General features: G+C 36.3%; 2 protein-coding genes across 2 annotated transcripts; one reads left to right on the top strand and one right to left on the bottom strand.

The window, feature by feature from the left end:
- Positions 1-3,504: 3,504 nt before the first annotated feature.
- LOC309493746 (caspase b-like) lies at positions 3,505-11,290 on the top strand. The gene is made up of 8 exons (XM_082162972.1): positions 3,505-3,647; positions 7,771-8,044; positions 8,499-8,644; positions 9,522-9,695; positions 9,818-10,109; positions 10,215-10,298; positions 10,505-10,614; positions 10,755-11,290. Exons 2-8 carry the CDS (start codon positions 7,780-7,782, stop codon positions 10,884-10,886), a joined length of 1,203 nt encoding a protein of 400 aa, XP_082019098.1. The 5' UTR covers positions 3,505-3,647; positions 7,771-7,779; the 3' UTR covers positions 10,887-11,290.
- A 2,272-nt stretch (positions 11,291-13,562) lies between these two features.
- On the bottom strand, positions 13,563-16,194 carry LOC309493835 (butyrophilin subfamily 3 member A1-like). Its single transcript, XM_082163102.1, has 2 exons — positions 16,107-16,194; positions 13,563-16,035 (listed from the first exon to the last, which is right to left on the bottom strand). The coding sequence occupies exons 1-2, from the start codon at positions 16,126-16,128 to the stop codon at positions 15,356-15,358; spliced, it is 702 nt and encodes a 233-aa protein (XP_082019228.1). The 5' UTR covers positions 16,129-16,194; the 3' UTR covers positions 13,563-15,355.
- Positions 16,195-18,643: the final 2,449 nt, after the last annotated feature.

The raw sequence follows: 18,643 nt of genomic DNA, 5'->3' as shown, positions 1-18,643 counted from the left end.
TGTATCGTCTGCATAGCTGTGGTAAGCAATTTGGTTATTTCTCATTATTTGGCTCATTGGGAGCATATACAGGTTGAACAGGAGTGGCGCAAGAATTGAGCCTTGAGGGAGTCCGCATGTCATGGATGTCCACTCAGACTTATGGTCTCCTATACTCACATAATAACCTCGCATCTAAGTATGACCTGAACCATTTTAGGACTATCCCAGAAAGCCCCACCCAGTTTTCCAGCCTGTCCAAAAGTATGTTATGATCGACAGTGTCAAATGCAGCACTGAGGTCGAGTAGTACCAGCACTGATAATTTGCCTGAATCAGTATTTAAGCGGATATCGTTTATTATCTTTATGAGCGCTGTCTCTGTGCTGTGGTGCGGTCGGAAACCAGATTGAAAATTGTCAAAGTATCCATTCGAGCTTAAGAATTTGTTCAGCTGATTGAAGATAACTTTTTCAATGATCTTGCCTATGAAAGGAAGATTTGAGATCGGTCTATAGTTGCTTAATATGGTCTTATCCAGATTGCTCTTTTTCAGGAGGGGCTTGACAACTGCAGTTTTCAGGGAGTTTGGAAAACTCTCAGAGAGAAGTGAAGCATTTACCACTTCTAGAAGATCTGCTTCTAAACTGTTTAGCACACTTTTGAAAAAAGATGTGGGAAGTGTGTCAAGAGCGCATGTTGATGTTTTAAGGTGCTGTACGGTTTCTTCCAAAATTTTGCCATCAATTTCTTTGAAGTCAGACATAGTTACTACTTTCTCAGGTGGTCTGATCTGTCTGACCCCAGCACAACTCAAGGATGTGCTGATCACCTTTCTGATATTATTGATTTTGTCAGAGAAGAAAGAAGCAAACTCACTTGCTGTCTGACAGCATTTCACTGGGAATCTGGCTTGGGGAGTTTGTCAGTCTCTCTACAGTAGCAAAAAGAGTGCGTGTGTTGTTTAAATTGCTGTTTATAATATTTGAGAAGAAAGTCTGTCTAGCTTTGCCTAGTTCCATATTGAAAGCATGAAGGCTGTCTTTGTAGATGTTATAATGGACTACAAGTTTTGTCTTCCGCCACATGCGCTCTGCTTTTCAGCATTGTCTTTGTCTCCAGCTCATCCAACAAACACCATCATCAAATTTGCGGATGACACCACAGTCGTCGGTCACATAGTAGAGGGTGATGAGACACACTACAGGGCTGAGATTGAGAGGCTGACAGCAGGTTGCCTTAACAACAACTTCAAGCTCAACACATCAAAGACCAAAGAGCTGATCCTGGACTTGAGGAGGAAGTGGAAGATGGACCCACCCCCACTCCTCATGGGAGGGGCTAGTGTCGAGAGGGTCCACAGCTTCAAATTCCTGGGGGTCCATATTGCGAATGACCTATCCTGGACTGTTAACACCACCACCATCATCAAAAGGGCACAACAGCGTCTCTACTTTCTGAGACTGCTAAAGAGAAACAACTTAAGCGAGACGCTGCTGGTGGCCTTTTATCGCTCTGTCATAGAGAGCATACTGACGTACTGCATCACAGTGTGGTATGCAAGCTGCACTGTGGCTCAGAAAAAATTGCTGCAGATGGTCATCCACTCTGCGGAAAAAATCATTGGCTGCTCTTTGCCCACACTTGATAGCATTGCCTCATCCGTTACCTTAGTAGAGCAAATAACAAAATGAAAGGGCTAGTTCACCCAAAAATGACAATTCTGTCATCACTTACTCACCCTCAAGTTGTTTCAAACCTGTATGAATTTCTTTTGTCTGCTGAACACAAAAGAAGATATTTTGAAAAAATGTCTGTAACCAAACAGTTGATGGACCCCATTGACTTCCATAGTATTTTTTTTTTCCTACTATGGAAGTCAATGGGACCAGAAACTGTCTGGTTACTGACATTCTTCTAAATATCTTCATTTCTGTTCAGCAGAAGAAAGAAATTCATACAGGTTTGAAACAACATGAGGGTGAGTGTATGATGACAGAATTGTCATTTTAAAGTGGAGTATCCCTTTAACATTACTGACAACAACCTTACACCTAAGCTAGTATCATGGACTGCAACCTTAAGTAATTGTAACCTCATCACATTACATCATTTTAACAGAATCTTGCATACTAAAATACTAAAACACTACTAAAGCATACTACAGTAGTAATTATTTGCATAACTGTACTAAAATGTAGTTTATTCCTCCAAATAAAGGATTATGTGTTCCCTTTTGTCACTACCAAAACAATAATGTCACAACCGAAACTTCAAGACATGTTTCGGTTGTGACTGTTTTGGTAGTGACAATTTTAGATACTTTTGAGCCTAGCTCGAAGATGCTAATCAGCACATGGTTAGCAATCACTGGTCAGAACAGTTGAACACATATAACAACTAAATTTTATGGAATAACATCCAAAAAAGTTTTCTCAATAGCAGAAAAAATGAGTTTGGTAGTGGCATTTCTTAAAGTTACACACAGATTTTTAGACTTTAGAACACATTTACCTCAAAATGATGGGATCAATCTACTCACCATATAGCACACGAGAGAAAGGGACACAGGAATATTTCCTGATCAAAAATGTAGGGGTGTGGTTAAAATCAGTCTCAGCCAATGGACTACAACATTCACTGTTTTGGTAGTGACATGAAAATGCAGGACACCTTTTTTTTAGATAAAGTTTCATAATTGAAAAAAAATGTTTTTTTTTTTGTTTTTTTTTACTTCATAAAAAAAAATATATATATATATATATATATATATATATATATTAAACAAGAATGGAAAAATTTGCAAAATATTTTTCAATATCATTTTCACAAGTTGAAATTTATGGGTTAGGGTTTGGGACAGCCACCTCCTAATTGAAAGTAGCCCATAAATGATGATTTTATATATATAAAGCTTACTGATATCTTAAATATTATTGTGGGTTTCAATAGATAATTGAAGGATCTTAGTAAACATCTAAGATTTTAATAATTAAATGCTTTTCAAATGTGTTTTTTGGATGAGGGACAGCAGTTTGCACCAATTCTGTAGAATGGCCCCTATATGTATGTATATATTTTATAATATGCATATACAATACGTAAAAAATACTATCTTTATCTTGTCCATAATTTACACATGAAAATATTTATAACCCATGTTCACATTTTATAACATGGTATTATTGCAATTGTTACAGTAATATAGGTATTGATGCTTTTTTAAAAAGTTATTTTTAAAATAGAGATAAAAGTAGCTTATATAAAAATCTATAGTTTTCGGCCAGATTTGACAGGTGTACACTAGTGTGATTTTAAAAACGAGGTATGTTAGAGAGTTAAAGCAACTGCATTAACCAGGAATAACCTCAGAAACACAAAAAGGAGATTATGTATAAAAAGTGTGTGACCACATTTCCTTCTGTTCTTCGATCAAACGTGAAGAGGATCATCTCAAATCGTTTTACACTAGTACTCGAGTGCTTTATTGCTTAGTGGTTCGCGCGCTCAGATGAGGGACGGACAGAGTCAAAGAGAAAGTAAAACTCCTAAACTATAAAGCTCAAACACAGAGACACGAAACACCTGAACTAAAGCTCAAAGACGAACTCTACACGAAACTCCTAAACTAAAGCACAAAGACGGACGAAACCCCGATCACCAGAGACGTGAGTAGAACATCCTATAATTCACATTAACCAATTCCAATATCTGCTTTAAGTTTATTGTTTTTGTTTATTATTATTATTATTATTATTATTTATTTTATTTTTTGCCACGAAGCCACTAAAAGTACACGGTGAAGAACAAATATGTGAGCTGGAACGAGGGAGAAAATTCGGATAATTGCGTTTCCCCCGGGAAACTTAGCTTTCTCTGGCAAAGAACACAAAAGTTTTGCGAGTGAAGTAACGCAACAGTTTTTTGCGAAAGAATACAACATAATTGTCGAATAATTTTCCACCACCATGTCCATATGGCCTTAGGGTTTCCGTATGTAAACATACTTCCGTATTGTAGCAGTGTACACGTTTGTACCTAATTTAGAAGAACATTTTTTAAAGGAGACCGTCGGTCCCTTTAGGTACAGTTTTTGTACCTTTTCTTTTTTTCTTTTTTTTTTTTCTGAGAGGGAATGTTCTGACGAACAAGATCCTGTAGTTTATTAGAAGTAACTTATAGTGCAAGTCTGCAACAATTAGTCTGTAAATCCTATTTATGTCACTCGCGTTCTTCTGTCGCGATATTTGAATTCGTCCTCATTAATAGGTTAATCAAAAGACTGGCCCTGCGTCCCAATGTGCATACTATCCATCCTAAATAGTATGTGACATTAGTAATTGTCAATACTATTTAGGGCAGATAGGGTGGATAGTATGCACTGTGTGGGTGTTTCACTATTTTGTGCCACGTATCCTTGTTTCTGGCGAGCACGGGATCGTTTTGCTTTGATCAAAGTTCACACACCTTACTCAGTTACCTCGTTTTGAACTTTCTATTCATCATAGCATCATAAAATAAATGTGTAAAAAACATTGATAATAATCATAAATGTTTCTTGAGCATCAATCATCATATTTGAATGATTTCTGAAGGATCACGTGACACTGAAGACTGGAGTAATGTTTTTTTGTGTGCAAATTTTATTAACATTTTGTCAAAGTACAATTTTAACATGTATACGAAATTGAATCAATATACAGCTTCATATATCTGATCTTAAAGGGGTCATATAATGGTACATGCACTTTTACAAGTTGATTGCACTGAAATGTCTGTTGGCAGTGCCTGTACACAACCATCCTATCATGATTAAAATCCATCCAGTGGTTTTGTTTTAATCTCCTTATATGTTTGACCATCTATGAAATCAAGCCGTTCGATATTGTGACGTCATAAGATCGTACGCCCCTCCCGCGATTGTGATTGACAGCCGTGCTTCAACACAAGACCCGCCCTGAGCAAGCTGTGACAGCCGTCGTCATAGTAGTCCGCCATTGTTGATATGCTGGAGTAGAATGGCGTCTAAGCGATTGTGGTGTTCTGTTCTTAGATGTAATAAGGAACACAGCAGTCATTTGGATGTTCCTAAATCTGAGCCGTTATAGATGCAGTGGCTGAGTTTTGTTTTTGAAGCGATATGCCCAAAGGATTGACGCGGGGATTCCCTCACGGGGATTCCCGTCTGTGCTTTCATGTTTACGCTAATCATTTCACACCAGACAGCTTTACAAACGAGAAAAAACGGATCGGTACCAACGTGTTACTGCTGAACCTCCAGAAGATGTGAGTGTAATGTTTTATTAACCTTTATATTAGTATTTATATTAATCTTTGCGAAATTTGCAAACCTTGCTGCAGGCTTCACGATGAATGCATCTAAGGTTTACACTCAGGGTACATTACAGCATGTTTTCTATGTACGACGTTCTCAATATAATTCATAATCCCACGTTTATAATGAACAACGCGTGGTTATTGTGTTACAAACGGTGTCCGCACAGAACAGAGGGGCGGGGTGAGCAAAGCTCATTATCATTTAAAGACACATGCACTGAAACGGCGTGCTGAAAACAGAGCTGTTTTTGACCAGGTAAAATTAGTGTTTTCTTACAATACTAATGAGAATTTTTAATTAAAGTATATTACAAACTTTTAATTTAGACCCTAAAGAATCATATTAGCTTGTACAAAAATGGCATTATATGACCCCTTTAACAAGGTGAACAAAATAAGAGACATGAAAAGATCCGAAATAAAATAGAAATAAAATAACAAAACACATAGATACATAAATGAAAAACACTTAGGGGTCTGCTTATGCATTAAAGTTAAAATAATGAAATAATTTGATTGTTTTGTTTAATTTGTTGTTCTTTTTTTTTTTTTTTTTTTATGCTGTTCCAATATTTTTTAAGGTCTGTAATTTTGAAATTGTAAAAGGAGGGTTTGCTTCTTTGCCAAATCATTTTGTGCAGATAATATTTAGTTACATATTTTTCATTGGCTGATAAATATGGCTCAGTGACTATAAGAAGTATTTGAAATTTGCTTAGAGAAATATTCTTTTTTATCTTTTGGGAAATAAATCTTTGTAAATGGGACCAAAAGGAAGCTACAAGGGGAAAATCAACAAAAACATGCTCAATGGTTTCTCCTTCACAGCCACAGAATGTACAAATGTTACACACAGTTGGAAAAAAAGTACAGATGTTTGCTTTTGAAGGGTAATACCTGTGAACAATTTTGAATAAAACTTCTTTGATTTTATTTACAATGATATACTGATGAGGTAGCAGGAAGATCATGTTCCATAATTTCTTGTCCAGTAAAGTCCATCGGTGTTTACATATAGGAGTACTGGCAGGATCAAGTATGTTTCTAATAAAAGTATTGTTACATCTCTTATCTGTAAGTGGAATGCCAGAAATAGCAGGAGAACCGACTGTTACAGATAGAGAAGTATCTGTCTGTATGCTCTGCGCTAAAGAAACAAGACTAACAGGAATAGACTCAATCACCATTTCGAATTCTTCTTGAGATGTATCAATACCATGTTTTTCCATGAAGTGCTCATAAGAATAAAATTCATTTTTTGTATTTAGCAGATTGTTTACTGTATTCAGATTACTTATAAACCAATTATTCAGAAAGAGTGTTTTGTTTTTGTGTAGTATACTGTATATGTATTGTTCCAGAGAATACAGTTGTGAGGGGAGAAATTGTGGACTGGAGTAATGTTGCTGAAAATTCAGCTTTGATCACAGGAATAAATTACACTTTACTGTATATTTACATAGAAAACAGCGGTTTTAAATTGTAATAATATTTCACAATATGACTATTTTTGTTTGTATATTTAATCAAATAAATGCAGCCTTGGTGAGCAGAAGATATAAAAGCATTAAAAATCTTACCAATCTAAATATTGACCGGTAGTGTGTGTGTGTGTGTGTGTGTGTGTGTGTGTGTGTATGAATGATAGATAAAATAACATAACTAGCCTATATTTTATGTAAGATACTGATGTTCTAAAATTGTGTTGACAACACTTCCGTCATAAACCTTGTGAAACTTTTAATTGTGTTGTTATAATCCCTCTATATTTGTGACAATATCTTGTATAGTTGATCATGCTCGAGTCACACAGACTTTCAGCATGCAAAACACAACAATTATTTTTTTATTTTTTTTGTGATCAAATTTTTCTTTTTTCTTTTAGAAAGACAATACATACAGGTATATACAAGCCACATATATATATATATATATATATATATATATATATATATATATTCACATATACACCTATATATATATAAGCATATACTGTATAATGAAGCATATGATTACAGTTACATTTTATTTAAAGTAAATTATCAAGTTCTCTCAGTTCTTTTTTAGTAACTAGAACTTTTGTGTAAGTGAACTACAGTACACAAACTAAGCTTTTGTCAGTTCAACATACTATTCCTATTTCACTTTACTTGGCAATCGGTTTGCATGATTTTTAAAGTCTAACTAATTCGATTTTTCAGTGTTGCGACAGCTTTGACGACATAGTGATGGTGTGGTCACACACACACTGATTTTAAGCATGAAAAATGATTACATTTTTATTTATTTTTTACCCCGCACCAGAACACTGCAAATAACACTGAACTTTCCCCTAAAGTTCCCATTTGGGTGTTTTTTTTTGGAGATAAATGAGAACAGTCTGGAAATGTTCTTTTTATTTTCAGTGTGTTTGTATCCAATAAAGACTTTTATTTCTTTGCCTTTTTCTCCTAGTAACACAAAATGGACGTTATAACACAGATGATTGATGCACTTAACAATCTTGGTAATGATGACTTCGAAAACTTTAAATGGAACCTGTGTAAAGGTCTGGTACCAGGCATCGACCCTATTCCTAAAGCAGACCTTGAGAATGCTCATCGGAGAGGTGTTGTGGATCGCATGGTAGATAAGTACAGTGATGAGGCTGGGAAGATCACAGTACAAACGCTGCGCAAAATCAACCAAAATCATCTAGCAAAGACCCTTGAGTCGAAACTTCAGGAAGGTAAAGAATAACAATTTATTAAGATTGAGCAGTAGTCATCACTTTAAAAAAATAAAGAGAAATATACATGAAATTGTACAGTTATTTTAAAACGTTTGTATATAAAAATGTGTTTATGATTATAATACAATAAAATAACCATGTGAATATTGTGCAATAGATCAAACAGAAAATTAGGTTGAAAAATAGGGTGTGATTCAGTGTCATTATATTGTATTGTACAGTAAAATGGCAGTATTAAGATATGTATAAGATGGGTTGATATTTATGTAAAGTAAAAAAAAAAAAGAAAAAAAAGAAAAATAAGGTTTATGACCTGAAAACAAGGACCTTGAAAGTGTCTCTTCAAAGTCTTAATGCTGTATACTTTCATTCATAAACAGCTGTAGCTGCAGACAGATGTAGAGAATGTTCTTCTGTTGATATATTGTGATGTGTGTTTTCCTGACTTCAGTTCAGCGGTCTGAGCCGGAGGACAGAAGAAATGCTTCAGTGTCTGTGGAGGATCAGCCCATCCAGTCCGACTGGAAGAGAGCAGACACTATTATCCAAAGCAGCCAAGAGTTTAAGGACAGAATTCTCAGAGAAAACAGAAATAATGCAAGTATCTGTTTCTATACTTTTGTGAAAGCAGTGCATTCAGGGATTGCTAGTCCAGCTTTTGTAGGGCCGCCGTCCTGCAGAGTTTAAGTCCATCCAGCATCTGAAGCAGCAAGAGTTCAGGATTAATGAGGATTTCAGGCAGGAACTGTCACAATAGCAGTGAATAAAGTCCACAGAAGAAGGTCAGATGAAGATTAATTCAAAATAAAAGTATTGAATCAAACAATCTCATCATCCACAGGTAACAGTGTGTTCTAGTACAAACTCCAAACACAAATTATAACCAACAACTAGAGAAATGAGGAGCTTATATATACAGATAATGAACTAAAACGACAAGCAGGTGCGATGATTAAATGAGTTACCATAGCAACAAATGAAAGAGAGAAACATGAACAAAGAACACAGGAAATTATGAAATTCAAGTCCATGATAGTGAAATTAACAAAGACTGAATGTCTCTGAGAGGATCTGAACGCTGATGGACTGTGGCCCTCCAGATGCTGGACACATTAATCTTGTTTTAATACCAGAGATATGTCAAATATCAGTTAATAGCCATCGTTAATTTGGTGCCGGAACATTGAGTTTTCAAGCTTATGATATATTATGAAAAATTACGTTGTTAAACATACTCTATTTATTTATTATGGCCATTTCTGTATTTAATATTCTTTTTCTCTCATGATATCAACAACAATATGGGAAAACATTAATTTATGGCCTCTAAATCTAAATAACGTTTTATGATTATGAATTTTATATTGTTGAATCATCTATTCACACAATGCATTTATAATCACTCCTTATTTAGTTTCAGTTCAGGTGACTCTATTAATGTTATAATTCTGCTAATACTGATGTTTTCTCACAGGTTTATATCCCAATGGACAAGTCTCAGAGGAAACGTTTAGCTCTGCTGATCACCAACATACAGTTCAAGCACTTACAGTACAGGGCTGGAGCAGAGAGAGACGAGGAGAACATGGAGTGGCTGCTGACAGCTTTGGGTTACAGAGTTGAGAAATACAGAGATCTAACTGGGCAAGTGCGTATAGAGCTAGTGGACTTCTGATGTGGATATAGAGATGTGAACAAATATTTTACAATGCATTATATACTCTGCATTTCTGAAAAAGAAAAGAAAAAAAAAGACGTTTTTATTGACAGGAAATATCTACTAGAGTCAAGGACTTCGCTGCAAATCCTGAACATGAAGACTCGGACAGCACCTTTGTGGTCCTGATGTCTCACGGGGACATAATCCAAAATAAAGAAGACAAAGGTGTCAAATATGAGGACCGATTCCTAAATAAAGATGCCATTTTAGGGGTCAACTACCATGAGAGTAAAAACCCCAATGATTTCTTCATTGTTGACGACATCTTCTCCAGTCTGAGCTTAAAGAATCATGCTCTGAATGATAAACCAAAGGTTATTCTGATTCAAGCTTGCAGAGGAGGTACGACATTATCATATTTCTGTTTCTCTTTGTACTCTGTATTCATATTTTTCCTGGATTTACTGTAATATTATCATCCATATTATTAACCGTTTCTCTGTCCAGAACACCCAGGAGGTGTGGATATACAGTCAGACTCCGCTGTGCACATAGAGAAAGACTTCATCTGCTTTAAGTCCTGCCTCCCTGGTAAGTGCTCAGAAAACACTGATTTCTGAAACTGATTTGTAGATCATTCTACACACTGTTCATTTTGTTCATATTCAAAAATAAAGCAACTGTTGTCCTTTAAAAAAAAAAAAGTTACTTTAATGTTGATTCACACTTGAAGCAGTCTGTTCATGTTTGGGTTGCTTTGTGAAGTTCTTCAACCTACCAATGGCTTTTCTCCACAGGTATCGCTGCATACAGGGATCGTGTCGAAGGAAGTTATTTTATCTGTTACATCATGGAGGTGTTCTGTAAACAGGCTCATGTTGATGAAATTAAAGATTTGTTCACGAAGGTAAATGTTGAAAATCCCATTTAAATTGGTTTGCTTTATTTCAGCCCAAAAGTAAAATAATCTCTTGTGCTTTGCTCAGCTAAAATACATACAGGAGTTTGCTTCTTGTCACATTCACATGTGATCTTTTTTTATTATAGGTCACCTTACGCATGGAGAAAGATCCACGATTCAAGCATTTAGAGATTAGAAAGGATGAATTTGCTAAACTAATGCCGTGTATTGACAGGACGTCCCTTTCCAAGAAACTCTACCTGTTCCCTGGACTCTGAGGATGTGTAGTGTAACATCAGTTTAAGGCAAGACACCTGAAATCTACAATAGAAATGTATAAAGTTTAATAAAAAAGCTAAATAGAACAAAATCTCAAGACCAGTGAACGAGTGTCTTGCCTTGAATCGAGTTAAAGAGGCATTATATACAAAAATGCATTCCAGATATATACAGGCAGTATATTGCATGCAATTTTCACTTATATTCATTTTACTCTCTTTTAATTAAATTTGTAATGTACTTTTCCATTTTCATATTACTATATTTACCATTTAACTGCTAAGGAGTTTCCATCCAGAATTGCTCTACTTCTTTCATTAGATAGCTTAATTCTTCTTCTTCTACTTTTGATATAACTTTGATAAAAGTGCAAATTAATCAATAAAGCTTTTCTAATTTGTTACCATGCCTTTGTGTCTTGCCTCCAGCATCTGTGTTTGTAGAAGATTTCACATATGGGAAGCGTCCGACTCATATTAAATATATCAGACTGAATCTGATATCGCTGAATAAACGGGAAACTAACAAAACTCTCCTGTTGCTCTAAAGCTTTTGTGTAGCGCTCTCAATACCCTAATTGCTGACCAAATGTGTTTATAAAACTAAAATATATGAACAAAAAATACAAAAAGGTACTGTAAAATATCACAGTACAAACTAAGAATTATAGTTTTAATCATTTCATTATAAGATAATAGTGTTTAACCAAGCGGCAACATTCTGATCTGAAAAATGAAGCCTACCCGGAAGTGCGAAAAACTGCAATACATCGAAAATCCGCTAGGGGAAGGTCCCAAAAGGGAGCAAATGTCCATAGCCCCCATGTTAAAATGTCCGTTTTCACAGCATAAATTCATGTTTTTACAGGTTGGTCCCATGGACTTTTATTGTATTTTTCGATAGGTTCCGAGTGCCCGACAACCATGAGGGCTGTGAATTTTCTTCTAACTCGTTAGTTTAGATCGTATTTAGATATAAAATGTATGACAATAAGGGCGTGGTTAACTTTGATTGACAGCTTGATTGACAGCTGACAAGGCAGCGCCACGTAGAATGACAACATAAGAAGCGCCATTTTTTAATACAGTTGACATATAATACTACTGTTTCTGCATCATGAAATATAGTTTTAAGAGTTTTTCAGGCGAGAATGTAGTTGTTTAAAGCTCAAATATGTGGTTTATTTATAAAGATTTATGAAAAATTGTATCCAGTTGTGAGATCCAGCGATGACCGGGCGCTCAGCGCGATGTACCCCGCCTGGAGCAGCCTTTCCTCGGCTAGACGTTCTTTTGCCGCTGACTCTGGCGTCTAGTGGTTAAACATGAGATATAATTCGTCTTGTGTATATCTAACGGGCGATTTTTGGTCTCGTAACGTAAATCTATAATTTGTTCCCTGGGCAATCGTTTTGGCTGAGGGGAAGTTTCATAACTTTATAAGCTATTTAACTTTACTGTTGTATGGTTAGACTAGATCGAGCGCTGACTTTTTATGTTTGACTGAATTGTTTGCTTTATTTGTATAGCTTCTTGTAACTTTACCTTTTACTTATACTTTTATAATAGCTAATATTGATAAAACTGAAATTTAACAAAAAGAGACTGGGTTGAGTTTTGTCATTTTAAATTTTAATACAACGGATATGATCTGTAATGTTGTTTACTGCAACATCTGTTGTTTAGTACAAATGCACATATTGCCTGGACCATATTAAAATGTTTAATATTTTTATATTATATTTAAAACGAAAAGAGGCAGGTTTGTGTTTTATATTTCGTTTTGTTATAAATAGGCAAACGTTATGTGCAGTGAATATAATCAATACGTGTTGCCTGAACCACATTTGTGTGGCTATAATGTTTAAGATTTCTTTAAATGAAAACGAAAAGAGTTAGTGTGGTGTTTTATAACATATTTCGTTGCCTAAAATATACACAGAGATAACCGGAGTAGCAGAGCGAGCTGAGTGACGCGCGCTGCGTTAGAAGGTGGGCGGGGTTAGGGTTTCCCAAGATTTTCCAAGATGGCGCCGCCCATACCCCCCATAAACGGCTTCAAACCCGTTCTTCAGAAAGTCTATGGGTGACGTCACAGACGCTTTGTCCATATTTTTTACAGTCTATGTGTTTAACACATAGTGAGACAAAAATGACTTTACAACAAAACACCAGGGGCCTGTACCATGAAGCCGGTTTAGGTGGCTAGCCAGCTATGTTTCAGTTTAGTTTCCACCAACCCTGGGTTTTAGGTACTATGAAAGTAGCTTGGCTTTAATCGGTGTTCGTTGCCATGGTATCTTACGCTGCACGGCTAACCTGCTCCGGGGCAGGTTATGTTCTGGATTCAAGATCTCAGACTGAAGTTTGACCAATCAGCTGAGAGCAAAGAAACATATAGGTGACGTAACTTATTCCCAGTGTCTGTTGCAATGACTTCACCTTTTCTTCCAAATCCTGTGCCATCTCAGCGCAAATTGTTAGACGAGCACTTCGTAGAGAAAGAGTTTTTAGCCAGACAAAATCCCCTTGCCTTTCCTGATAGTTACTTGTATGAAAGATACAGATTTTCCGCGGAAGGAATGTCTTATCTTTGCGAACTTCTTGAGCCGCACATAAAGAATTTAACACGTCGAATTCATGCACTTGGTATTGCGTTGCGTTTTTGTTGTTGCAAGTGGTACATTCCTGCACGGTGGGTGACGCACAGAAGCTATAGGGGAAAACACGGTTTGTCGAACCATTCGTAAGGTGGTCCTCGCTCTGCAGGAGTACATGAATAGTTTCATTAATAGTGTTCCCCGGACATTTATCGGCCATGTCCATAAAAGAGGGCTTTTATAAAATTGCTGGTAAGATATATTGATAGGGTGACATCACATGAACACATTTTATTTATTTTTTTTCAAAAAGCAAATTGCACAAATGTACTATACAATATAATACATGTTAAGAATTATTTTAAATCTTTATTATTATTCTGTTAATCTTATGATAGGATTCCCTAGCTTTCTTAGTAGTACAAATACGTTCTATATTTATGTAAAATTATGTATGTATGTGTAGCCTATGTGTAATATAGCCTATAGCCTATTTTTATAATATATAAAAAATGTGCATGTATCATTTTTTATATATTATAAAAATAGGCTATAGGCTATATTACACATAGGCTACACATACAGTACATACATAATTTTACATAAATATTGAACGTATTTGTTTAACTTACACATTAACAATCAGCAATCTTTCTCCAACAGTCTTCTCTTGCTTTGGCAGCAGAGACCGTATTGTTTCGAGCTTGAAATACATATTTAAATTCATCGTAATTCTGAATGATTATCTCTTGCTCCTCCGCGGGAAAATATATCGCTCACGCTCTACCCGCGATTGGTTGTTCAGTGTCGACGTCACTCTCTTATGTGCACGCGCGAGTGGAGTAATCATAGCTTGAGGATCAAAGCCTGAGTTGACAGAGAAAGTTGATGAGCTGCATCATGGTACCAATAAAGCCTGATTGCATCGGTTTGGTTTTGTCAACTCAAAACTAATCCTGTAACCTCGAGTTTGTTCAGCTACCTTCATGGTACAGGCCCCAGTTGAGTTGCTGAATATCATCTATATTGATATTATTTCACAGCTCTATGAAATGCTTGATTCTGATTGGTCAGTCAGGATATTCTGGAGGTCAGTTATTCCTCAGCAATGAATTGAAAAGTGGTTGAAGACTAGATGACCACGGACCGTTGACTGAACGTCTGATGCATAAGACACGCAAACAAAGTCATCGTCTGATTTAATACTACAGGATGTCCGGGAAACACAAATACCAATGTAAACAACTAATAGGAAAACTGAGCGCTGCTAAAAGCAATAATGAGTCATAAACAGTTCAGTAGCCTAGTGTTACGTCCCAGTTGGAGAGTCACATGATAGACATACATCAAAACTCTACAAAACAATTCGCCTACTTATACTACGCTCTAAATGTATGTACTCTTTTTGTCAGATAACATAATATTTTTATCAGCTTAAATGTTGATTATTAGTCACTGATTATCAACCCTTTTATCTAACCCTCTCTAACTCAACTGTCGGTCGCGCATATCCACCATGTTTGTAGTTTTCTGAACTCTTTTTACTCATGTTTGTAGTTCTGAACTGGATCCTCCTCCAAAGTGCAGGGGGTTGTGGGTAATATTAGCTGTTATAATGAGCTCGGATCAATCCACCATAAATAGTCGACCATCCGGGGACTTCTGGCACACTCTGTTCAACATACTATGCTTTGGGACTCACTTATTCAGTAAATAACAGTAAATAAATGGGAGCTCTGGCTCTCAGGCGCTGAGGCTTTTACACTATATTAACATATAATTAGTTCAGGAATCCTTTAGTTTTACTGGTGTGATTTTCAGAAGTCTGTTATAAAAGACTATTACAGTAAATGAAGAGACATTTCCTCTTCATCTGCCTTGTCGGTCACTCTTTCCTAACAAAATCCCCAACATACACATGACAAAACTAAAACAGATGATGAGCAAGACTCGATGTCTCTCCATGAACGATGGTTCCTTTTCCACGGTCAGAATAACATTAGCTGGGACGACACGCAGCGGGACGGACTGATCTTCTAGGATCATGAAGGGAAAGAGTTTATTGGCCAATGGCACTCTATCAAATGCTGCAATGACGTGATTAATCCTGACATCAGAAAAGCTCAACTTCCTCCAGCGTTTCAGACGCAACGGCTCCTGAAGCAACTCATAGCAATACTCAAGCTTTACTCTCACTACCTGTGGATCTTCCATCATCTGCAATCTACACGATCCAGCCGTCATCTCTCTGTACGAGTCTCCATCACGTCTGAGACCCCAGAAGCCGTTTTCAGGGGTCAAAGGTTGTGTAGGAGGTTTTCCCTCCAATCCAAGACACACTCCAAGGCTCCAGTGCCGACTGTTTCCCACTTCAATATCCCATGTGTGAACACCATCACTGTATCCCACACTTCCCAACACCATCCGGTTCCTGTGCAGAGGAAGAGGGTTGGGTTCGTTCTGCTGACGGAAACATGAGGTCACAGAGGTCAGATCATCTGACACAGAGACGTCTGGTGGAGATGTGTTAGGGTTCAGGATCACGGGATCTGAGGAGGACAGGGAATAGTCAGCATGTTGAAAAGCTAAGCAGTTCTTTCAGGAATGATCTAGCACTCACAGTAAGGGCAGACGTCCTTCATCTTCTCCCACACTTGGTACTTCAAGTTGCCCAGATGTTTGGGAACATCAATAAGAGCTTCTGAACTCAGTTCATAATGGTATAATAATAAAAAAAAAAAAAAAAAAAAAGAGAGTACCTGTTATAAAGTAGCAATAATAAACTAAGGTTTATTTAACACTGAGAAAATGTAACACTGATGTACTGATGCACTATGAAAAAAATATTTACACTGATGTTGAATCCTTTTTTGTAAAAGTAATATTAAACACTTGCTAGAAAACTGTGTGTGTGTGTGTGTGTGTGTGTGTGTGTGCGTGCGTGCGTGCGTGCGTGCGTGCGTGCGTGTGTGTTGTGTGAGAGAGAGAGAACCTTCAGGAAGGTGATGTCCTCATCCTCAATTCGCTCTCACGTCTATTTCAGGGAAGGCCTTGTATATTTCAGCAGGACAATGCAAAAAACACACACTACAGGTATTACAACAGCATGGCTTCGTCGTAGAAGTGTCCGGGTGCTGAACTGGCCTGATGTTTCACCTACAGAGAACATTTGGCGCATCATTAAACGAAAAATACATCAATGACGACCACAAACTCTTCAGCAGCTGGAAACCTTTATAACCAAATTCCAACACCAAAACTCCAGACACTCATAACCTCGATGCCCAGACGTCTTCAAACTGTTTTGAAAAGAAGAGGAGATGCTACACCGTGGTAAACATGTCCACGTCCCAACCATACTGAGACCTGTAGCAGGCATCACATTTGAAATGAGCTCATTTTGAGCATAAAATTGTAAAATTTCTCAGTTTAAACATGTGTTGTGTTATCTATGTTCTATTGTGAATAAAATACTGGCTCATGTGATTTGAAAGTCTTTTTGTTTTCATTTCATTCAAATTTAAAAAACGGCCCAACTTTTCCAGAATTCGGGTTGTAATTCTGTTACTTTATATTGCATTTCCATTTTTATTTCTACCCTTTTGTCATTTATATTGCATTTCCATTTTTATTTCTACCCTTTTGTCATTAAATTCTGTGGACCCGAGGACCAAGTTAAACCAGGACCCCAGCTAGAAATGTTTTGTTCTAAAAACGTTCTGAGAACATTATCATGAAGTTCTAAAAATGTTTTCAGCGGGTAGTTTTATTTTTGTTTCCAGAATGTTCTCATAAAACGTACACAGCAAAAACTCTAGTGATAAAAAGTTAATAAGATAATTAAGTGATTAATTGTGCAATGAGTGACGATTATTGAAGACACCTGATGTTAACAAGCAGAATCACTGAAGGAGAAAAATCATTATTTTGAGTTACCATTATGGAGATCATTGTGTGTTTTAGTTGGGCTCTTGACCCTTACATTTTTTACTTTAAATTTTGTTTGGCTGTTGAAACTAAGGTAACTCCCAGATGAACAAAGAGAAAAGGTGATCAGATGTTGCTGGTTATGTTTAGACATAATCATCATTTGACCTGAATCACAAAACTAATTTAGAGCCTAATCTCTTACTTTTAATTTATATTGTTGATTACAGCATCACAGTGATTCTACAACATCAGATCCAACATTTTCTATTTATTCCAAATGATTTCTTAAAAGTTGTTTTGTTTAAAAAAAAAAAAAAAAAAAAAAAAAAATGCCTAGGCACAAACAGACATCAAGAATGAGTGTATGAATCTCAACAATGGTGACAAATGAAATATTTAGTTAGGAAAAGGAAATTACTAAGACAATTCAGATCATAATTTATTCATAACGCAATGCATGAATGGAGCCATGAATGAGTTTTGATTGGTGGCACCCAGAATGCACTGCAACATGCTTTATTATTGTCACCATTGTTTAGATTCACAGGCTGATTCTTGATGTCTGTGTGTCCAAATAAAATATTTTGAACAGAACTTTTAAGAAAAATTTTGCTATATGAAAACCCAATCACTGTTGCAGCAATCACCGTTAATTGTCTTTTTACTATTCTGCCCTCGTAAAAGAGTTCCCCTTCTTCAACTAGGCAGACAGATAACTCCTTCCACAAGAAAGTTGAACTGAAGCATGGATTTATTAACACCACCACTTCAATGCAAGTGGGACAGAGTAAAACTGAAATAAGGAAAAAAGGGAAAAATTATTTTCTAAAGACTGTACATTAATAATTGTAACAGTTCGCTTAAGGTATAACTGGACATAATATACACAAATAATAATCCAGATGCATGAAATATTGTACTGAATAGTCTCTCTTAATATCAATTTTAAACTAAAATTACTAGTACTAATTCCAAGCAAAAGATGAAAAACAAGCTTCTAGCAAACACATTAATACTTACAGACTAAGCTTCTATAAATGATTCAAAGATGATGAAGAGATTGAGCTGCTTTAACCGTGTGACTATCAGAATCAACTGAGTAAAACAAGATGGCCGCACTTAAAGGAGAAGTTCACTTTTGAAAAAACTTTTGCTGATAATTTACTCACCCCCATGTCATCCAAGATGTCCATGTCTTTCTTTCTTCAGTCGAAAAGAAATTAAGGT

This window comes from Leuciscus leuciscus, assembly GCF_965113295.1.
Source record: "Leuciscus leuciscus genome assembly, chromosome: 3".
NCBI classification, from domain to species: Eukaryota; Metazoa; Chordata; class Actinopteri; order Cypriniformes; family Leuciscidae; genus Leuciscus; species Leuciscus leuciscus.
Note: the sequence above shows the minus strand (reverse complement) of the source record. Positions and strands in the feature narration are given on the sequence as shown.